The 22,707-nt window shown below is 38.0% G+C and overlaps 6 protein-coding genes across 6 annotated transcripts; 1 reads left to right on the top strand and 5 right to left on the bottom strand.

Annotated features, from left to right (window-relative positions):
- Positions 1-311: 311 nt before the first annotated feature.
- Positions 312-2,830, bottom strand: CBG14652 (the record flags this gene model as incomplete). Its single annotated transcript, XM_002644625.2, has 7 exons — positions 312-486; positions 1,873-2,026; positions 2,074-2,270; positions 2,315-2,400; positions 2,447-2,572; positions 2,620-2,734; positions 2,784-2,830. 7 exons carry the CDS (start codon positions 2,828-2,830, stop codon positions 312-314), a joined length of 900 nt encoding a protein of 299 aa, XP_002644671.2.
- Positions 2,831-3,953: 1,123 nt separating this feature from the next.
- Positions 3,954-5,941, bottom strand: Cbr-hst-6 (the record flags this gene model as incomplete). The annotated part of the gene is made up of 7 exons (XM_002644624.2): positions 3,954-4,134; positions 4,183-4,257; positions 4,337-4,573; positions 4,619-4,730; positions 5,250-5,358; positions 5,472-5,631; positions 5,676-5,941. 7 exons carry the CDS (start codon positions 5,939-5,941, stop codon positions 3,954-3,956), a joined length of 1,140 nt encoding a protein of 379 aa, XP_002644670.2.
- A 303-nt stretch (positions 5,942-6,244) lies between these two features.
- CBG14650 lies at positions 6,245-8,867 on the top strand (the record flags this gene model as incomplete). Its single annotated transcript, XM_002644623.1, has 13 exons — positions 6,245-6,291; positions 6,384-6,444; positions 6,498-6,584; positions 6,629-6,875; positions 6,923-7,077; positions 7,126-7,219; positions 7,272-7,474; positions 7,523-7,647; positions 7,695-7,823; positions 7,869-8,015; positions 8,064-8,313; positions 8,362-8,660; positions 8,711-8,867. The coding sequence occupies 13 exons, from the start codon at positions 6,245-6,247 to the stop codon at positions 8,865-8,867; spliced, it is 2,001 nt and encodes a 666-aa protein (XP_002644669.1).
- A 614-nt stretch (positions 8,868-9,481) lies between these two features.
- On the bottom strand, positions 9,482-15,001 carry CBG14649 (the record flags this gene model as incomplete). The annotated part of the gene is made up of 19 exons (XM_045239712.1): positions 9,482-9,617; positions 9,710-9,862; positions 9,983-10,071; positions 10,119-10,229; positions 10,274-10,363; positions 10,414-10,582; positions 10,626-10,703; positions 10,747-10,935; positions 11,031-11,170; positions 11,437-11,571; positions 11,619-11,725; positions 13,086-13,138; positions 13,188-13,276; positions 13,517-13,642; positions 13,800-14,264; positions 14,308-14,619; positions 14,665-14,766; positions 14,810-14,870; positions 14,922-15,001. The coding sequence occupies 19 exons, from the start codon at positions 14,999-15,001 to the stop codon at positions 9,482-9,484; spliced, it is 2,685 nt and encodes an 894-aa protein (XP_045095476.1).
- Positions 15,002-18,614: 3,613 nt separating this feature from the next.
- On the bottom strand, positions 18,615-18,992 carry CBG14648 (the record flags this gene model as incomplete). Its single annotated transcript, XM_002644621.1, has 1 exon — positions 18,615-18,992. The coding sequence occupies one exon, from the start codon at positions 18,990-18,992 to the stop codon at positions 18,615-18,617; it is 378 nt and encodes a 125-aa protein (XP_002644667.1).
- A 1,664-nt stretch (positions 18,993-20,656) lies between these two features.
- Positions 20,657-21,601, bottom strand: CBG14647 (the record flags this gene model as incomplete). The annotated part of the gene is made up of 6 exons (XM_045239711.1): positions 20,657-20,664; positions 20,711-20,850; positions 20,899-21,081; positions 21,264-21,351; positions 21,395-21,511; positions 21,568-21,601. The coding sequence occupies 6 exons, from the start codon at positions 21,599-21,601 to the stop codon at positions 20,657-20,659; spliced, it is 570 nt and encodes a 189-aa protein (XP_045095475.1).
- Between the last annotated feature and the right edge of the window lie 1,106 nt (positions 21,602-22,707).

Genomic DNA, 22,707 nt, shown 5'->3' with positions numbered 1-22,707 from the left:
TACATATGACTTTTAACCGAAATTGTTTTTCTTGACAACCAGATGAAAATATTCAAAAAATAAATTAATTCAAAATGCACAGGGAAAGAAATCGAAAATTAATCCGAGCTGGCTGCTAGACCTTCTGTTGATGGTTGGAAATTGATTAGTAGGCTAGCGGGACTGCTAGAGCTGTCGATTGGACGATCATAAATGCAAACGTATTTTCTGCAAAAAAAAGGAAAATTATGAAAATTTTTATTATTTTCTATGTGGGGGTATGAAAAAAACTCTTGCCAGACTGTAAAAAATCATTTTTCTCCCATTTCCACCTACCCCTCTGTCACTGCTCGAATCCAATCTGCTAGCACCGAAAGCGTCTTATCTGCCACCGGAGTCGGAATCCCACAATCCGCTCTCAGCTGAGCAATATTTTTCCCAATCCATCCGAGTCCTTCGAAGAATTTCTCTCGTTCCGACCGCTTTCTCGATCCTGACAGAATTGCCCTGAAAAAAGGACTGGTTGGTTTAAAGAGATGAGTCTAAAGAGATAAGTCGTTGTTGAACGATTAGGCAATATCGGTAATGGTTTTTTTTTCAAGTGGTTTTTTCTTTTTTTTCTGTTAGTGACTCTCAGTTGGCACTATTTTTTTGTTTGAAATTGATTCAGTTTGCTTTTTTAAATAACTTTTTGTGATTTTTTATAGACGTCAAGACGACTATGTTCTTTTTGAAAGAAAAACTGTGCGTTCAAAAGTTCCGACCTTCTCAAACTAATCCTCTAGATTAAGAATCTTCTTTTCAAATTTTCTTTCTCTTATTGTTTTGAAGATCGATATTTTTGTAGCGAAACATTTTTTGTGGCACAAAGTGTTACGAACGCCTCAAGAGGCTGCCATCGAAAAAGTGTGTTTTACGGCATATTCAGCCTAGTTTTGCCACAGAAAAAAGTATATTTGCTCAATCCCCCTCTCCAAAAATGTGCATGTTTCCAAAACCCCTTCACATACTTTCTTCTCTTCGCTCATTACTAATCACCTATCAGTAGAGCGTACTTACGTGACACTCCAGGTGCATATACACCGGCGCTGATATCCTCATACCTTTTTGCGCCGCGCATATGTTTGCCAATGCTGCTAATACATTTATGAAACGTTCCTTTTTGAATAAGAAACACTTTCCGTTTCCACCCTCTCATCTCACCTTGCACTTGAAAGGATACATATAATATTTCTTCTCCTACCTCATATTTTTCTTTTGCGCGCCAAAAAGTTGTACATGATATTCAAACGTTGACAGACACAGACGGTCCCTCCGTGTTTTGTTTTTGCGTGTGAAGCATGCGCTTTTTCGCTCTCTCCTACGGAAGACAGAAGTTGTAATCCTTTTTTTTTTGAGAACCGTGAGAATAAATGTGTGAGCTTTGAGAGAAGTAAGAGCACGCAATGAATCACAGGAGGCTTACGAAGAAGTACTATACATATGAATCATTATTAAAGTTTCAAATTCTATATTAAATTTTATCAAAGCCACTGTCGAGTTGTAAAATAATAAAAAATAGTATGTATTTAGCTTTTGAGATAGACTTCCATGTTTGGTACTTGATGATAGCATTATCTATTTTCTCTTTATTCTCTTGTTTGCGCTTTATTAATTGTATGGTGCGTTTCATAGGAAACCGTTCTTTTACAATGTTTTCTGTCCTAGCACTCAAGTTTTACAGTCTTCCTATCAGAAAGTGTCTTCTATTGAATCCGCCTCCTTAACTAGCTCTGATAGAAAATTGTCATTTTAATTCATTCTGCCATATTTTGCGGAACAGGTGAACCAAATTCCAGATTGTCTTGAATTTCCAACCAATCTTTCTGTCCTTCTTTATATTTTAAAACTCACAATTTATTCTCCACTGGATTGTACACTCTTGAGAACGACGCATATGGCAAGACTGGATATCGAAGTGAGTATCCAAGAATTCTACTGATGAGATTGACAAAGTGAACCAAAAGTCCGATAGCTGCGGTAGTTTCTCGTTCGTTGTGTGGGGATACTGTAACGTTTTGGATAGATCATTAAATTCGGAAATATTGAACTTACGTTGAACAGAAGCCACGTGAGGTAGATGTAATCCTCGGATAGTGTCCACAAGCACGCAACGACAATCACTGGTTTTTCGGTTTGGTTGCAGTGATGCCGGACCGCCATCGATATCTATTTTGAAAATTTCCATGACTTCTTGAATCATAAATGTCTTTCTATAGGAGACTAGACAGGTCAAAACGTGTGTGATTCGCCTGAAACAACTTCAATCTCAATGGAAAGAAAATCAAATACTCACTTTTTCTTCTCTTTCAAGTCCTTATTTGTTTCGACCTGGGCAACCAATGCTTCGGTTTTGTCTATTAGTTTCTGTTTGTCTTGATTCTAAACCTTGAATCCTTCGTTTTTGAACCTCAAATGCACCACATACCTTTTTGTCTATCTTATCTTTCACTTCGTACATTATCCGTCGTTTTGCTAGTATCAATTTTTGAACTCTTTCGATTTGTACCTTGTACTTCCTACATGCAACTTCCTTTTCTTCGATTTTTGCCTCCTGAAATGAACGACTATTTATTTTTTGAGGGAAAAATTAAACGATACCAAATCTTGCGACCTCTGATACTGAACAATCAACCCGTCTTCATCATCAATTGACTCTTTCAATGTCTGGAGGTTTGTTTCTTTTTGTTTCACATCCTTGATAGCTTGTTGGAGCCTGAAAATTAGTTCGCTCATTCATTATTCATCAAGAAACACCTTCTCACCTTTCAAAAGAAACAGTATCCACAAACTTAGTGTTTTTTGTAGTCATCGGCCAGCCGAAATTGAATTTTAATTGGAATTATAGAAAAGAAAATACAAGAAATGAGCGAGTCACAACATTAAAAAGCTATAGAAATAAATTGCTGCTAACTAGAGGGAGTATTTACGCTAAACAACGCGCGCCTGCGTTATGACGGAGTGTCGTTTGGAGGGGCATTGGCAGAGAGCGAGGCAAAGGCCAAGGACGGGACATTGAGCGAGCAGAGGGTGTGTCCGCGCGGATAATTGTGCGCGCACCGGGAGGTTTTCTATTGTACTCGGGGTCATCCAATCGAGATCCACATCATGGGACGGATAACTGTGAGACAGTGTGCGATACGTGGAGACGCAGCGAAAAATCTGTTGTTTTCATTGTGTTCGTGTGCGTGGACGTGTCATTGGGACAATGCCTGTCGAGAGCAAATGACGCAGAGAATCGATCGGAGAGGAGTCGAAAAGAAAAGCACTCTCAATGGGCATCTTGTATTAGAATAGTAATTCGGTCTTATCAGTTTCAAAGAAGAATCGAAACTCGGGTTGAAGAGAGAGACTTGGAAAAATGTAATGTTTACTTTCAGCGAAAATGAAAAACAATAGTTTGGCATGGCTTACTTCGAGCAGTTACACGTTGCGGTTTTCTCTGAAAAAAGTTGTTTTCCCTTTTCCCATGATGAAGCCATATTCTTAGAGCAACCAAGTCTTGATAAAATTCTGATTGATATGGCAGCCAGCCGCCAAAAAGTATATTAGTGTCTTAATCGAAACTGCCATAATTTTTCGTAATATTACCTAGAGAATTGCTCATTTCTCTTGAAGTAGTAGTCAACTAGAACAATATGTCCCGAATTCAACTTCCAAAAATATTCAGTTTTCGAAGACGTGAGTAAAATAGTTTATTCCTATTGTTGAGCAAAATGACAAATTTTTTCGTTGATTGAGAAATACAAGTTATGCGTGTGTGTGAGAAGACAATTGAGTTTAACCCGTTTCGAATCATAATAATTGTGCGGTGGTGTTGAGGAAGAGATCTAATGAGTAGAGCAAACAGACAGACGGGGGCAATTTGAGAAATTGATGCTTCTTCATCTTTTTTCGCTCCTCTTCGAGCAGCAAAGAAATTGAAGAAGGCCTCTTCAACGAAGACGTCGTTTCTTCCTGTGAAGCTGACTGAGACGCTCATTGAAAAGTTGAAGAGCATATTCGTAGAGTTCCCAGTCTAACTTGTTCACGTTTCGAATGTAGGCAAGTTGAGATGCGGTTAGCACTGTGTCGTTGGACTTGCTTTTTCCCCATACTGACATTTTTCGAGAGAATCTGAAATTAACTATCATATCATACAAGCTTTTGGCGAAAATGTCTTACTTCATATCAAACGTGGCTTCGAAAAAGTACTGACTGTCATCCATCCGTTCTTTGATACCGAAGAATGCCATATTTCTGAAATCACATGTTGTGTGTCATTTTTCTCATGTCAAATAATGACATTGTCTCTCAGTCATTACAAAATAAAACTTGCCTCAGATTTTCTTTCGCACTTTCCATCATTATTTTGTCTTGTTCATAAGACGGCCTACGTAGATGTTCATAGCATCCAACAAGTGATAAATTTGACAACATTCTGGTTTGTCTGTTAAAGGCCAAGTTGTAAGGGCATGAGATGAACTCTTCCACTGAAACGCCTTCCCAGCCAATGCGCGGGTCGAAGCATGTCGGCAGATCGTTAACTGACGCTGGTCGTCCGTTGCAAACGTGTCTGAAACATTGTTTTTAACAGTTCCCAAAGCGGCTTATCACATACTTGGAAGATATCCATGTAGCGCCTCTTTGAACATGCCGAAATTCCGAGATGAATCGATCAGTTGGGTTGCGCAGAAATGTAGTGTAGAAGTAGTTTCTTTTCTTTTTATGACCTGCAAATCAACACCACCATCATCATCATCGTGTTTTTTATATCCTTCCGCCCGCGGAAATTGGATTTTGTCTTTTTTCCATTCCCCCTCAGGGAAATTCGGCAAAGCTAAAGCAACTGTGAGAGAAGCGATGAACAGATATCCAAAGATATTTTGACGCATCCTTTCTATTATCAAGCGCGTCTCATCAAATGTCACCAAAATCAGAATGCGATAAGTGAAAATGAAATGACCGATTTCCCGACGATAAGCCTTTCAACCATTTCAATATTTTTCACTTTCATAAGCCCCCCAGAAAATATTCAATACTAGTGAATTGAAAAATCCCATTTTTAGAAAGGAGCAGTTCAAGAGAACCCCGTCGAGGGTTTTTCTCCGAAGGACGTGCATTGGCTGAACGGATGTCGTTTCGTAAGTGATTGTCCTCTGTCCCCCCCCCCCCCCCTAAGTTTCTGTGTCTCCTCTATCAGTTTACCAGTAAAGCAATCAAGATTCCGCTCTTCTTTTTTTGCCACCAACCTGCTTGCTTATCCAAAACTCGCTGTACACAACTGTTGACGACAAGTTCAGTGAAATCAGCGTGAAGCCCGCATACCCATCCAGTTGAATAGCGAGAGAACAGCCACGTCTGAAACAATGACACCCATTACCGTTTTCCCCTTCTCGCTTTTTTAGTTTTAAAAAGTTTCTCTTTTTGGGTAGCAGTAGCAAAGTCGACTCCCATTCCTGCCTATTACCTACCTCATTTGACGCATTACGCCCACAATTGCATCTTTTTTTGTGCGCCTGACACTTGCATGGTAGATTCTGTTGGTAGCGTACTAGAAACTTCTCGAATGTCGTGCCCGCTGTTTTTTGAATATGCACAAATACAATGACATCGTTGGCAGTTTTGTTGAATCTGAAGCCAAAAATTATAAATTTTCATTTTTCAAACGTTTTTACCTTATTACTCGCACTCCACCTGATTCTTGTGCTGCTCTCTCGTATGCATAGTAACCTTCTTCTAGCATATTATCGTTTACAACTTCCGTCGTCGTTTTCATTGAAAAATCTGTAACAGGACCTTCAGTGAACTCCACGATTTCTCGCTTCTCACTTATATAAAAATAAACAATTGATGCGGCAAAGAGGATTGTAGCAAAAACAAACAATTTCCTGCATTGAACACCTTTCCATCCTCGCATTGAGCACATTCCCATCAATTTCATCGCATCTGAAACAAGAAACACATTGGATTCCTCATTCAAACCGAGTAATGGAGCGATCAATAGAACCGTGAGCGCATCACACAATGGCAGAGGCAGCGGGTGTGCAAGTGCGCCCTTTGAGACGATTGTCTGCGTCTCTTCGTGCGTTGCACTGTCTTGCAATTGCACGCGAACACTAACGCGCAGTGAGAGAGACCCTTCCTCTCCTCTCGTTGTATATTGACATGCTTTCGATGTGCTACACTTGTTTCGCCTCTTCATTTTTTGCTTTCTAATTTGCCGCTATTTCTTGTTACAGGTAGAATGGAGGTCGGTCACCGTTTCAGACGGATGAAACACAATTTTCAAACGTAAGTTCTTCGCTTTTTCGTTTATAAATTTAATAATAAGTAATTTTATTGCTAATTTTCAATTTTCTACTGCAAACACTGTCATTTTTCAGCAAAAAAACCACCGACGAGGAGCTCAAACAATTCGAAAATGTTATGCAACGCAATTCAAAAGTATAATAAACACTAAAAATCAATATTTGATATTTTAAAATCATTATTTACAGGTTTCGAATCTCGCCTCTGCGTTTCGAAAGGACCTTGCCGCTACATTGACCACAGGGTTCAAAGAGGAAAATGTTGATAAACGAAAGGTAAACTATAGAACTAATAGGAAAATCATAAAACTTTTTTTCAGAAAAAGTGCGACGAGCTCTCGATGTCTCAAACACTCAAAGACGCGTCTGTGGATTTGAGCTACTACAAAACAAGTTGCCTTCACGACGTGATCAACATGTACGGTGATGTGCTACATAATGAAGTTGATGAGAAAGTCAAAATGGAAATGCTGATGGAACGTCGAGTGTATGAAGAATTGGCTCCATTTGTAGACAATGAGAAAAACGCGAACAAGCTCAAGGATAAGATGAATCTAGTAAGCACAGGTTAGATTTCAAACAAAATTTTGAAGTGGCAAATATCAGAAATTTAGATCTCGAAATTGCTCAAAAGGATTACGACAAAGAGCCAACGATGACAAAACAAGAGCAAATGGACGCGCTTCAGATGAAATACGAAGGAATGAAGGATCTTCTCGTCACCGACATTTTCAATTCTTCTGTGTCTAGAGAATTGCAATTGACTCAGGTTAGTGTTATTACTCATCCTTCCTTATTCAAATTCTGATAATTGTAGCACGTGCTGACAAGTATGGTTTTGAAACGTGACTATTTCAAATATATGTTCGAGATGTATGACCAAATGATACCAAAAACGGAACATGCACTTGGTGAGTGTCTAGGAAGTGTGAGTCACGTGTCAGTAATTTGAAAATTTTCCAGCCACCGCAATTCCACGGCCAGTATTTGGTGTTCCATTGGAAGAGCATTTACTCGTACAGCAACAGAGAATCTCTATCGTCCTTACCAAGACATGCGAATTTCTTCGACAACATGGAATGCAAGAGCGTGGGATCTTCCGTGTCAGTGGAAACGCATCGAAAGTTAAGAGAATCCGCGCTGCACTCGATTGTGGGCAATTTGATGTAAGAGAACGCAATACATTAATTTTTTAAAAATTAGTTTTTTTTCAGATTGACGAGAAACACTATCACAACGATCCACATGCAATTGCTTCCACTCTCAAAGCGTATCTACGTGAACTTCCGAACTCATTGACTATGGATTCTTTGCAGAATGAATGGGTTTCCGCTGTCGAGTAAGTTGAAAATAGAAAGATCAATCAAGTTTCAAAAATCGTTTCAGTTTGGAGGGTGAAGAGAGATTTGTCGCTATCGATACATGTCTCAAGAAAATGACACGTGGACATCGTCAGAATCTCACGTACTTGATGAAATTTTTGTGTGATTTGGAGACGTGCAGGGAAGAGACTTCGTAAGTCTAGGAAATTGATTCACTGAAATCATAATCCTTTTTCAGGATGAACGCCTCCAACCTCGCCATTGTTTTTGGCCCAACAATCACTGGAATGATTTTGGATGGATTGAACCCATCAGGAATCAAGTTGACCGAGTTTATGATCAGCAATGGAACCCGAATCTTCGGGTTTGGAACTTTAGACAAGCTGTGAGTTTTCGAAGGCCTGGAATTCGTCACAATATCCCTAAATTTCAGTGACACTTCTCCTCCTTCCGCCTTCACACGTGCTCAGTCTTCAATCAGTCCACGATCCTTCCGTCCGAAAGAGAAGGCTCCTCCACCGCCACCAGCACCAACGTCGTCATCTCAAATACCTTCTACCAGTGGTGACTTGATCCAATTAGCGGACGAAGACGATTTTTCGGATGAAGGACCAACCTCGTCCAATGGAGGATCATTGAGCAGAAGCAATACGGAGCACCGCCCAAATAGGCCACCACCACCGGTACATTATAGTTTAGACGTACCCTTTTGAAAAATCAGGGAATTACAGTCGTTCCGTGCCACATTCACCGAGACACCGAAATCACGCCCAATCAGTTACAATATCGCCGTTGGCGCTCGTCCCAACGAGCCATCGTCTTCATCATCATCGGCTCGTAACCCAATGACGGTCAGTATGGAAGATATGATCACCGAGACACCGGTTGCTCCTGAACGCAAGCGGCTCAGTATGCTTTCCATCGGCGGTAGTGCTCATCGTGTGACTCCTATCACCAGCAGCAACAACACTCAATCGTCTTCTTCTCAAGAGTCATCCGGTTCTCTGGTTATGGATGGTGGCGACAACCGGTATGATAGTATTTTAATAAGTTTTCTGTTCAATAATTAAAAGTTTTCAGAACCTTGGTTTCATTGGACGGAGAACCGTCAACTTCTTCTGTTGCTGCTTCTTCCTTGCCAAGCAACATCCAACCACCACCGCAATCCACCAAACCGAAGCCACCATTGCCAATCAAGCCGAAGGATCTTGGAAATAACGAAAGTTCCCGCTTATAACTATCCTATCCTATCAATAACTTTTCATTTCCTTTTTCTGGCTTATTCAGAAACTAGTCCAATTCCTTCAAGACACCTCAACTCGGTGTTTTCTTTTTTTTTATAGGCTTGAAACCCATTGCAATGTTCTTACTGTATGAACTTATGCTTAAACTGTCTTTTACTACACTTTCTCTTTCTATCCTTAACATTTCTCTATATGTGAATGCCTTATTTTTTTGTCAAGTCTCGGTATGATTACATTAACCTTCCTTCGTGTAGACTAGTTACTTTTTCAGTTCCCCTATATTTTTTGACCGCCTTTTAAACCATTCCTAAAATTGCTCTTACGAAATTTCAGTTTATGTGGATTGTAATTGCTTAGCCAAGTACAGACAACGAAAATCTTCTTTTCCACCCCTGAAGTCACTTTCTCTCCGGTAAGCATTCGGAAATGTCCTTTTTCATCCATCTGGTATAAAGTATTTGAAACTGTGTGACTGTGTTTATTATTATTATTATCATCATTTGGAAGAGAGTGTTTTTTTCTGGAAATGGAGACGAGAGACGGGAAAAAGAGAGTCAGACGGAGAAGAGAAAGTTCGGAAAAATAATGTAAATTATGCTGAAATCTATTATGACTGCATTTTGGATTTGCGATTCGACGGTTTGATCTGATGAGATAGTTGCCAGGTGCGCTCCTCATCAACGCGATCTTTGAAGCCATTGAAGTACTGCACGACAATGTCATTTTTCTTGATGTCATAATTCCTAAAAACACCATTCAGTTTATGTGATCGGTTTTGAATGACGAGTAAGTGGAAAAAGAGTACTCAAGTCAACGACCTTCTTCCTATTCTTACCATTTCTTCAATTTGCGGATGCTGTCAAGAATGGCAAACTGGTTCCAGCGCTTCAGGAAGTTAATCATGTTCTTGGCGCCGTGGCATCGGTCGGTTGGAATTGTGTCTGGGTTACCGGCGTGGACGAATGTCAAGTCTTGCAGGATGATACCGCTGTAATTACAGGGTTAGAAGTCGAAGTCATTAAAATCCACTGGTTAGTGTTTGTAGAAAAATATGAAAACTGGGTGAATTGAAAAATGTCAAAACCTATTATTGTAATCCCAAACTCACATATATGGAACACATGGTGGCTTTGCAGTTTGTAACAATGCTCTGTAGTTCTTATAAGACTGTGCAGTGTCCATAACGGCTGTATGCTCCTGAAAAATTACTTTAATGAACTAACTGAAAATTAAATGAGCAGTACTTTGAGAGCATCTTTGATATTCTTGCTCCATTCTAATCTGGCCAGCGGTGTGGACATGATTGCACTGAGTATCGCCAAGTATGAGTTGAAATTGCACATTTCACGGAGATGCTGAAACAAAATTATTTAGTTTTGTACGTATTTCAACTGGATACCTTCATAATTTTCACAAATTTCATCATATGCCGCTCGCGTTCCTTCTGTGTGGACTGAGTGATGATCAACGTTCGAACCCAGAAGGAGAGCTGAAATTTCAAAAAAAAAAAAAATGGATTCAGAAAATGTTTTTATTTACATTATTAAACTGCTCTGTGAAATTCACGAGATTCTTGCTCTTCTTCTCATTCTGCTCCTGCGACCACCAGAGCAATTCGGCGGATTCAATTCTATGATAAAGCTGAGAGTCGATAAATGTTAGCTGGCATGCAATTTCGGCGGATTTGAAATCGAATAGGTCATGGGGTCTGAATATTTATAGATTTTCGGAGGTTTTAAATTAAAAATTACTTTTTTGGTTTGCATAGATTGGTTCCCAGAACAGTATTAATGTCAAACGAGTCCTTCAAACGGTCCAATAAACGAGTTCTGAATTCTATTTTTAGACATGTTAAGCACAGCTAAATTGTACCTGAGAATCCGGGAATATGTGAAATTTCCGTCATGAATCAAGCGATACACAAACGAGGTAACCGAGGTAATAAGGTCAAAGTCCAATTCGTATTGTGTAACCTCATCAATAATTCTGACAATCACTGAGAATGTGTGACGAGCGATGGACTCTGATTGGGCATCATTGGCAAGAGACATGTAGAGATATCTAAGTGCATAACGTGTATATTGTCAATCTAATTAGCGATTTATCGCTCAATTTTGATTTATCGCCCAACTTTGGTTAATTGTTCAGACACCAACCGTTTGATAAGCTTATTCACCAGCTCCAAAGCGCTGATAAAAGTTCTGAACGTGATAAGAAAAGCCTCTTGGTAAAGCAAACTGGAATGCGTGGATTGTGTGGCATAGACAACCAGAGCGTCCTTTGGACCTCCACGGACCTGAAATCCATCGTAAAGCCTTAAAGGAGGCCAGACACCAAAAAAAAAGTTTTCCTGATATTTTGCATAGAGAACCCGCAAAAGGGGTTGAACTCATGACAGGCAGCTCAGGGGTACAGCGCCGCTACCGGCTGAGCTACGGGGGCGCGAAAGCGCCTGACGACCGATGGTCTACATAAGCGCGGCGCGATTGCGGCCCCCGAACTGCCCCCGAAATGTTTGCTGTCTCGCCTCCTTTAAACTTTCGCTATTTTCCTAAAACTCACTTCTAAAACCTTTCCCTCCTTTTCTCGAAATATAACATAATCTACGGCGTCGTGTTCTAAAAGCAGATCCTTCTCTGAAGGGACACTAGATAGTTCTCTCTGCCAGTCGATAGCTTTTGGTGGGAGCTCAACTATCTGAAATTCACAGCATAAATAATTTCACAAGCCTATTTCATGCTTACATGTGGTGTATCTTCCAGGAATTTGTTTGGAGGTCGGAGGCAATTGAAATCTGTCTGATTCAGCAAATCAGACAGATTATCAAGGTCGATAGTTGTTGATGAAGTTCCTAGAATTTGGAAATTAAGACAATTTATAAAAATTTGAATGTACCCTGCGAAACACTTCGAAGTTTGATTCTGATAGTAACAATACAACAAAATTTTACTTTTTTCATTTATGGGAATTTTAAAAAATCTCTAGATGATGTTATCAAAAATATGTTAGATTTAAGGAAGGGAATCTCGTTTTTCAGAATTTTTTCTGATTTATAAGAAGATATCATCCTGAACTGTTTTGATCTCTTAGATAGAAAATCGCTTACGAATGAAAATTTCAAAACACCTGGTAGGATTTGAAGATAATGCGCCACTGGATTATCGAACTGCTCCATGACAATCATCTCTGTTTTTTAGCGCCAAAACGGAATGTCGGTAGACAACACGAACAAAAAAACGATTATTGATGCGAATTTCGTTATCAGAGAAGCATTCTGCCATATTAGCGCAGAGATTGCGAATTGAGATGACAAGGCTGTTTACGCAAGACCTTTTTCATCAGAACTGGATTGATTTGGGTAAAAAGAGGCATCGTCTCGGTCGGAACTTATTAGCAAAGGTAACGATCGTTTTCTCTTCGCCTTTTCTTATTCCCATTTCTCTAATTTGCATTTCTAATTTTAACGAGAGTTTTTATTTTATACGACCGTACGTTTTTCGGCAATATGGATTCTGCATAAAAATGTTAACTGTCAAAAAAGAAATAAAAACTGAATTTTGCAAATTTCGCAAATGCAAAAATTACTAATGTACAGTGCTGGCCAAAAGTTTATCAAATTTACACATTTAAGTTCAAAAGACTCAACTGTTAAAGTTCTAAAATGTACAGTAGACTTTGTTGAAAGAGGCTAAAAACTTTTACATCAAGTGAATAAAAATTGAACTACAATTCATTAGGTGAAACATTTTTTTCGTCCATTTACAACAGATACTGCTTGAGAGTGCCATGACACTTAATTCAGTGACATTTCTGGATTTTTAACACTGTAGCTCTCTAAGGTTCTAACGGTATATCTCATTTAGACGAATTCATACATCTCAGTCGTGAACTCCAACATTGAAGTAATAATCGTTCAACAGAATTCAAAATGTTTTGCTTTATTCAAGGGAATCCAGTATAGTTTTTTTTTTGAAGCTGGCCATTTTCAAATAGAAGTAGTTTCAATGAACTTTTCACCGGATTTTATAAACTTACTTCCTGAACACCAACATCTCAGCATTTTTGAATACTATTAATAAAAGTCTAGATTATCAAGAGGCCCCTTAAGTCACGATATCCAATTCTTATAACTAGTAATTCCCTTTACGCTTTCTTCTGATTAAATATGTTTTTTAAGAGTTCCGTCACGTAATTTTTCATCCGTCACTTACCTGCGGTGCTAAACTCAAATTGAATTTTTTTCCGGAACTGCTCTTCGTGAGTTCTGAAACGAAAATGATTATGTTCTGTATAACAAGAACCTATAATCTCACGTTAAATTATTATTGAGACGAACGTAGGACGAGATGGTGGTACCTTTCAGATACTCGTTCTCATTGTTTTTCTTGTCATCGCCAAACATCTGGAAAAAACGGATAGAGGAAATTTCTGGAAACTAGAAAGAGAAATAGTACTGTTACAGGTGGGAAGAGTGATTTTTCAAGTTGAGAGAGCACACAATTTCACTATGTGAAAACGGAACGACACGTAGAAAAAAAACAATAGCGCAGCGGAGGAGGTGAGAAAGACAATATTATGCAAAGCTGCGACTTTTGACTATATAGTTTTTTTTCAACTTTTTTTTGCTGAAGGATTCACTCACCATCATATACTCAACAACATGCATTCGTGGAGGTGTTGTCACTTGGGAATCATGTGGAAGAGCGTTTCGGACCAATGTACTTTCTTCGTAACTTCCTTCTCCTTTGCGATCAATTAATGCGGTACCCTGGAATCCTAGCATTTTTGAAGAGTATCGCAAGAAGTAGGAAAAAAGAAAGCCGTTACGTTTGATGTCTTTTGAACAGAAAGACACAAGTTTCTCATCCCAAATTCAACTAGCTCTTAACCCCATAAACCCTCTCTCTCCCAGTTGTAAAACACACCTGGTATGTATCAACTTGCTTGGCAAACAAATTGGACTTGTCAAGTTTCGATGCTTCATGTTCTGCCAGCAGCCGCCCATCCTTCTCTTTTTTCTCGGACACTTTTTGTGACACTTCACTTGTTCTTTCAATTGTTTTTGATTTTGATGAGGAGCCAGGTGTTCCTGGTTCTGATGTTTCTCCCTCAATTGTTTCTGTCTTCTCATCTTTATCTTTGAGCATTGAACGAAAACGTTCAAATGGATCACCACGGAGGTTTTTTGATCCAAAGTTTGTGTTTTCCGTCTCCTCATCCTCATCAAATCCTCTTCTGGTGTTCATGAACGTTCTCGAGACTTCAGGCATATTTGCACTTTTAGTGGACACTGTGACGTGTTTTGATGTTTGTGTGACATTTACCGTTTTAGTCTTTTTCATACGAATCTCTCGCCCGTCTGGCAACTTCACAACCTCCTCCTCGCATACCTGGAGTATTATCAATCTGTTTTTATCCTACTTATCCCTCTACCTTCTGGCCGTGTTGTTCAGCTCGTTCCTCCTCTTTTTTCTTAGTTGTAATTCCGTTCTCATCATCAGAATCATCTTTGATATCCGGGAATGCTGGGGCAAAACTGGGCACTTTTCTAGAAAAAAATAGGGATGTTTGAGATTTGGTGATTGATGGGGGAACAAACTTTAAATTCAGCTGATTCAACAGATTGTCAATGTTTTCCTCATCTGGATTAGGCATGTTTTCCATCTCCCGGAACTCGGCATTCGGTTTCCCTTTTACATCGGGGACCACTGGTTTTTGATTCAATTTTGGACATTTTACAGAGAGCTAAAAATAAAATAATGATTCTGGGAGTTGATTAAAAGACGCTACCTTCCCAACTTCTTGAAGAGAGAATTTAATTTGGTTGATGTCAACTTCTTGGTTCAAGAAGAACTTTTTGTCAATTATTCGGAGTAGGGAAATGATAGATCGCTAAAATTAGAATTAATGAAATTCATTCAATTCAGCAACTCACCTTGAGATCTATATCAGTAGTGTCACAATTTTTCGATATAGCTTCAAGAAGTGCAGCAGTGCTGCCTAAAAAGTTACTTTCAAACTAAGAAAAAATGCTGAAGACGTTAAACTCACTGAGAATCAATGTGGAATTGTTGGTTGAAAGGACATTCTCCAAGTATCGTATGGAAATGTCAATCTCTTTTGACATTTCTCTGAAAAATGCAATTAGAATCGAAATACTGTTTGTTGGCGCAAGTGAAATCGAGAATTGAAATGAGGAGAAAAGGAATAAAAAGGGAGAACAGAAAAGTTGCATGAATTACTGATGACCAACTTCTTTTTTTTTAGTTCTCAAGGGAGAGAAAAATTGAAAAAAAAAACAAGAAGAAATGGAGAAATCCAGAACCGAGACAAAAATGTAAATTTAAGCCAATATTGCAATATTCAAAACATATAAAAGTATATATTCGAAAACGATTGAAGCTGGACACCACCACATACATTTTCTGAGACATTGGGATTTCAGAAATTCCGGAGCAAAAGTGCGGTGTAATCTAATTCTGTTCAGATGGCACGAGAGTCTCCAGATGATGCTAAGGGGAGGAACGAATAGATTGGAAAATTGCGTAGTTGGTTGTAGTGGCACCGTTTGCGAAATCGACTATCCAAACAGACAAAACAGTAGGAGGAAAATAAGAAGAATAAAAGAAAACGAAGAAAGTGATGATGATGGTGGGCTCGACATTAAGCTAATAAAGATGACGATGACAACAAGATGAAAAAACTAGGGGCAATCCTTTTTGTTTTTACAGTTTTTTTGTCCATATATATTTTTAAAGATCAAAAAGACAAGCATAGTGAAAACAAAAAAGTATTAAGAATAACAAAATGGAGACGATACGTTGTATGAAGAGTAGACTCAATAGCAGAAACACATCAACCAACGGATACATCAATTTCCGTTCGTCTTCCTGAGCTTGTCCTAAAGTGCAACAGCCAACCCTATGGGCTTTTCAGACAATAGAACATTTTTTTTGACGACACAAGAGGTTGCATGAACAAATAGTGTGAGGAGGGGTGATAATTTGGTATCCTGTGGTGACCTCTCGCGTTTCAAGAGGGTATCCTATATGTGGTACACATTTTCGGATTTGTTGTTGGTTATTTAGAGTGGCAACAATTGTGTACTTGAATGCACAGTTGGATTTGTCAATAGTAGTAGATGAGAGTACAAATATGCAAAAATGTGACTGACTGAAAACTGTTACAAATGGAATTATTATTAATATTGTTATTTTCGAGGGTTCAGGAATCCTGAAATTTTTGAAACTAAAAACGAAGATTAAACCTGGCAGTGAAATATGGATGGTAGAACACTGTACTCCAGAGCTTTTCTAGTTTCTCAAAATATGCGAAATTTGCAATAATTGAGTAAGCTGGGCGAGATGCTTAAAAAACAGTTTCCGGATACCATAAAGAAGGAACTCAATCTGAAAAATTAATCTACAGGAATCAGCAAAAAATTTTATACAACGGAAATATTTGAATACCGCAGGCATGCAAAAAGACTGTTTAATTTGATCCATTTCTTTAATTTCCTTTTAGAGATATTGAAAAGTAAAAAACTGAAAAATATGTACTATAAAATTATAAATAGTATTTTTAAGTTGAATTTTTATGAATTTTTTTTCACAAGAAGCGAGATAAATTGGGTCAAAATTGACAAAACTGAAAATTGATTGAGTATATCAAATAGTGGTCAACTGGCAAAATGTTTATTACAATACCAAAAATTTTTTGAATTGAACGCTTTTTCATAATTTTCACAGGAACCAAGGTGAACTTACTAAATTTTTTTACAATTAAAGGGAGGGAGTTATCAGGGGTTTATGGATATGACCTTATTTTAGTTCACTATACGTCTCGTCAAAACGAAGTGAGAAAATATCAACCACACCAATAAAACAGTCTCTATCCAGACTTGATCTCAAATATATATCCAACAAAAATGAAAATGCGCGAAATAGATCGAATGAGTAAATGAGTGGTGACTGCTAGCCACACACTCGCGCGGTGCAACAGTTCTCTCTTATTCCGTGCAAGCTTTTGCTTTTCGCCAATCTTCCTTTTCTCATCTTCCTCCTATGTCTCTTGAGCGCACCGGTAGGGCCTGTCTAACCCTAACGCTGCTGTCGTTACCCTATTTTTCTCTCTCGATGTTTTCCTTTGCGCTTCCTTTGCTAACCTAAACTATTTGCCAACACTTTTTGCCTCGTTGCGCTCCGTGGCTACAATGTTTAACTTTTCATTCTTGTATAGAACCTCCAAATTTGTTACATTTTTTGAAAAAAAAATTCCGGAAATATTTTTGGAACCTTTAATTCGAACTTGAATTCAGGGTTTGCCTTCTAGTGTGACTGATAAGAAACGCTTGGCAAGCGTTAACTGCTTCTCAAACAGAGAAAAAATAGATTAAAAAGAGCAAACTTGGTTTGAACTTGACTTACGTATGAAATGTGATGATTAGTAACCATATGGCTAATGAAGAACTTGAGAAAAGACAAACACCAAACAAAAAAGTTTCACTAGAAGTTTCCAGTTCTTCTTCCAGTTTTTTCTCTTTTAAAAATGAATCAGTTGTCCAAACAATGAGTTTTAGGACAAGGAAAAAAAATATAGGAAATGACTCAATGACAATAGGTGAAAGCACAAAAAAAAGCATAATACCCATTTTTGTCGTTATCAGCTTCGCGTAATTGGAATATCAGACAGGTTCGAGAAACCAAAATAGGTGCGGTTGGTGACTTCTGGGTTGTGCTCCAAGAGGGAAATGCACAATTTTATATTCCATTTAGAAAGGTTAACGCATTATGATTGACTCATTCAAGTTTATCCAACCATTAAATGACAACATTAACCTAAGACAGAGTGAAGAAAGGAAATGTGGGAAAATGGGAGGTCTGAAGGAATTGAACTTTGAAAAATTGTGCAAGTGGCTCAAGAATATGGGCATTTTTGATGTTGCGGATGGATGGACTCGAGGGAATTGTCAAATGACTGGTGGACTAAAAAATTGGCTGGTGGACTAAAAAATAGAGGGAGCTAGAGAGAGAGAGAGATTAGGTAATCCGAATGTTCAACATTGATGGAAACAATTTCTGAAGCCTATACAAACGTACGCTGGACCAATTGAATCGTCGGGTCTCGAGGTGTCTGATAGACTTCGCCAGATGTCTAAACTTGACCAGATGCGTTGTCTTTTCTCCAAAGTACCAAATGATGAGGGAACGAGAGCAAGATGAAAGCAAGAAGCAGAAAAAAAACACACATGAATGTGGGAAAGGTGCTCTCTGTGAAAATTGCTTACGAAATGTGGGTGTGCCGGAAAGATTGAGAGAACTCGAAATGCAGTGTACCTCCTAGGGATTCACAAACACGACGATATTTTTGTCGGGAGGTTGTCCTGGGGGGGGGGGGCGCCTTTGCGCTTCCACGCATAATGTTTACTCATAATGAATCATCCGCCAAGATGTCAGCATTTTCTTCTTGCTTTAACTTTTTTCAGACTTTCATTCTAAAAATCTTTTAATAGATTCAAACAACCATTTATTTGACAGAAACATTCTGTACATAAAATATTATAGCAAATTGTTTAGACACGAAATTCAGTAAAATAGGGGAACCAAATGAGAAAAAAGTGACGGGACCCTACTCTCTAGAGACTAGTGTTCGAAAATAACTCGGAAAAAAGTATCTCGGAAATAGTATCTCAAAACAAAAATAATAAACGAGCTAGAATAAAGCTAGAAACAACAAAACGTTTAGCCCTTGAAAAACTGAATGATAGATTCATAGTATCTTGTAAGAATGGGAACCTGGTAGGTCAATAACCATTTGGCATCTCTTTCCTCTTCCGAAGAGGTCCGATTGATTCCATTGCAGTGGTCCATATACTGACGACGTGCTCTCTCGATTCCACTTCTGGTCATGGTGTCATCGACTGGGGTGGATGGGGAACAAGTTTGACGGATGGCATCCATAGACTTCTCGACAAAATTCATCACATCCTGATGAACTTCTGGCGTCACAGAATTGTAGTAGGCAAATAGTGCAATAAATATAGATATCATTAACATGGGAAAAGCTACAGTAAGCGTAACTATCGAGTATAGGGCAATAATCAAAAGCAAGAAGTTCATTTTTTCGAGTTCGAAGTGAGTATGTTTGAGACGAAATACGGAAGGAAGGCACGTTGGGAAAAGATTGTCAGTTGTCGTTTCGACTCGTATCCGTGTGTTGAACTGATAGCGGCAACTGCGAGATTGATGCAAAAAAGTAGAGTCTCAGTTTACAACGCTTGTTTTTTTTCTTCTTCCTTGAGTGCCGGGATATACCTTGTTTAATACATCGCTCAGGACAAAAGTCATTGGTTTCCGTGTTCGCAAAGTGATTGAAAGCAAGACTTGTCATTACACAAAAATATATCAAAATGCATTTCAAGAAAACGAGTGATGTATGGAAGACCAATTTGAGAACAAAAATGTTGTATTTCTAAATTCATTGATAGTTGATAGAATACGCTTATATTTTTGTTTGACATTTAAATCACCAAATAATTGATGAATTTCTTGAACAATAAAAGACCTGAAAAAGAAACCTGAAAAAAAACAAAACAATTTGAATCGAGTTATTTTTTTAGTTTATAAATAGGTTGAGAGTAGATACCGTACAATCTGTATTAAAGGCTCCTCCTTATTGTTGCCTTCATTCAACTTTTATTCGTTCCTGTCGAAGAAATTGAAAAGTTGTCAACTGATAAATTATTTATTACAATATTATGTGTTTTTACAGTTGACACATTTTTTAAAGCTTTCTTAGGAATTTAAGAGAGAGAGAGAGGGAACTACACTGTTAATTTGTCTCCACCTGTGCTCTACAAGATCATAATTTTGAGTTTTTCAGAATTCGATTGTTTTAAATTCAAGATACTCGCTACTTGGTCTGGTTTTATCTCGATAGACATGCGTGTTTATGTGTTTTGTTCTTCAGTGCATTATTTCGTAGCGGTGTTCGCACTTCTGATGTTTTTGTGCAAACTCCATGCACTTTTCCTTCTAATTGTTTATAATTCGCTTATTATCTTGAACTACAACAATCTCTCAGTATTGAAGTCACAAAAAATCAGTTTTTGAATTAAAATTGACTATATAAATCGACTTTTATCACTTTTCTCTTGTTATGGTTTTTATTTCCACTATACTGGTGTCTTTTTTTCTAATTAGTGTCTTTTAGATCAGTATCAGAAGAGAATGAAAGAAATGTGAACGGAAATGTATGAAACAAAAATGAGGATGATGTGGTTGGCTGATAAAAACGACGAGGAAGAACTAAATGGATGAAAATCGATGTAAGCTCTGACAGCGACAATGCTCTTCGTCGCTGGATCAATCAGATGGACATTTTCGTCATAGACAATGACGGTCGCCACATTGTCTTGAATTTTAACCAGCTACGCACTAGCGAGAGCCGAGTTTAACGTGCATTGGAAAGATTTTCTGGAGAGACTTATGGCTATGATGTTCAATTACAAAGAAGTTTAGGGATTGGACTTCTAGTTTTGTCAAAATGACTAGTGACATAACCAGTCAGTTATAGTTACATTTGACTTGGACATCTTTTTTTCTTCTCATCCCGCTTCATAGTATATAAAACATTGGAAACCGCTGCTCCATTTTTTTCGTGATTATTGTGTTCGTGCGATTATTGTGTTTGAAACTTCAATGTGTCATTAAATTTATTAACAAATGGGATACATTTTGGATCATAACATTTTTTGAGAATGCCGAATTGGAACACACTTCAATCACAATGCTGAATAAAAATATTTCAAAAAAGCAACTTTTTGGATAAAACTTACTGGAGCATTGCAAGTTGCAGTCGTGTAATACAACTCTTCCGGATTGTCTTGCGTATTCACACCCCCACCAAGTACTCTCAGCGTTGCAGGAGCTGTGATCAAACAGTGCGTTGAAACATCCGGTGTATTGTTCAAAGTACCTTAATTTTCAGAAACCGTTATTGATCTTCAAGAAATTAGAATATTACATGCAATGATTTTTGTAATCTGCCAAGATGTTATTGGCAAATTTGGCGCGACAACTGTTGATCTGAGTTTGTTTGGTAGCGAAGATCTGTGACATGCAAGCATCGTTGTTAGCGAATCCTTCGAATCCAGCACCACATGCAAATCCAAACTGCTTGTACATAGAAACAACTTTCACAGCGTCACTGTAAATTTCATATTCTCTTGATAGGTTCTCTGAAAGAAAGTTACGGTAGTCGAAGTCCGGCCTTGACATGATAACTGATGCTGGTGCAATCTCGTCTTGCAGATCCAAGGCATTCGTAATACTTATTGAAAGAGCTGAAGTTGAAATTTGATTTTGAAATGGAAGATGATGAAATATTACTCGCAAACTTTCATCAAGCCACTGATACCATTGATGTACATATTCTCAATTTCTTGTCGGTGACATTCGGGTTCGAATGCAAGAATGCCTGAATTACTAAATTTTTATGAAATGAATATGATGATTTTTACCATAACAATTAGAGAGACCCAAATCGGATTTCAATTGCAGTCCACAACATTGGAGCAGATCTGGGTTGCACATTCCATTTGTTGACGGGGTGCAAGCAGTGACCACGTTTAAAGAAACTGAACAATAACAAAATTGATTTTTACAATTTTTTAAAAATCCAAGTCTAACTTACTTGCCAACACGACAATCAATGCTAGGAACTTCATGTCGTGGAACGGGGAAAGCCGGCAAAATGTTTCTTCAATGGGATTAAGAAATGAAATTTCTTATCAGTTCACGGGGGAAGATACAGTACGGACGAAAATTATTTATTAGTATAATTTCCATTCCAACAAATAGTGTCGTTTGTAATTAAAAAAAAAAGAGCCGCAAGTGCCAAAGTTATCGAATAAATAAGAATTACGCCACTTTGAAATGTTCTATCTTAATTTTTCGGATTTAAAAAAAGTTACCAATTGCAAAATTGAAGCTCACATTTCGTTAAATATACTCCGATGATTTCGGACAATTTAGAAAATTCTAGATTCCTTTTTCAGACTTAAAAGTTGACAACTTTCCTCGGAAAAGTCTGAATACGATTTCCCAGATCCGGTACTCTACATCATTGGAAAAGTTGAAAACCATAAAAAGGAGTAAAGTATTTGACATCGATGCTGAACTGTCTCAGAACCACTCTGAAAAACATTCAGTCATCCATCTGTGGGTAAATAGCGTTCCTGTCACAACATTTATAACAACCTTTTCTCAAACTTTGGAAAGTATGGAAACGAACGATATCTTACAAATCTCCACAATCGGGCTCAAACTGGGAAAGTTATGATTTTTTGAAAGTATAGCCATTTTTTGGTACTTTTTGGGCCACAACTACCCGAAATTTTTTTTAAACAACTATTTTATTTGGATTCTAAATTAACTTTTTACGCTCTTTCCAACCATATACGTCTCGATTTTTTTTTGAGGGCAACACTTGGGAGTCATTCCATGTTAAAAACTCTCCCAAATAAAAAGAAATTTTCAAATTTCCAGTGAGGCACTTTCAACTTTTTTTCCAGCTGTATTGCCGCAAAATGTTTTTAAAACTTTTCCTGAACTTAGGCCAATTCTTGTTTCGCACTTTTTATCTTTTTTCAAAATTGATACATCTATATCATAACCTTTTTCAATTGTCACACACCCAGTCATCCAATAAAAATCAGGAATAATAGTTTATTCTTATCAAAAATGATAATACACAGTTTAGAATGACAATTATTATAATATAATTTGTTTCGATTCTGACATCATTTTTTTGGTTTCACACAGCCTCTCTCAT

The sequence above is a fragment of the Caenorhabditis briggsae genome (assembly GCF_000004555.2).
Source record: "Caenorhabditis briggsae complete genome, chrX, whole genome shotgun sequence".
In the NCBI taxonomy this organism is placed as follows: Eukaryota; Metazoa; Nematoda; class Chromadorea; order Rhabditida; family Rhabditidae; genus Caenorhabditis; species Caenorhabditis briggsae.
Note: the sequence above shows the minus strand (reverse complement) of the source record. Positions and strands in the feature narration are given on the sequence as shown.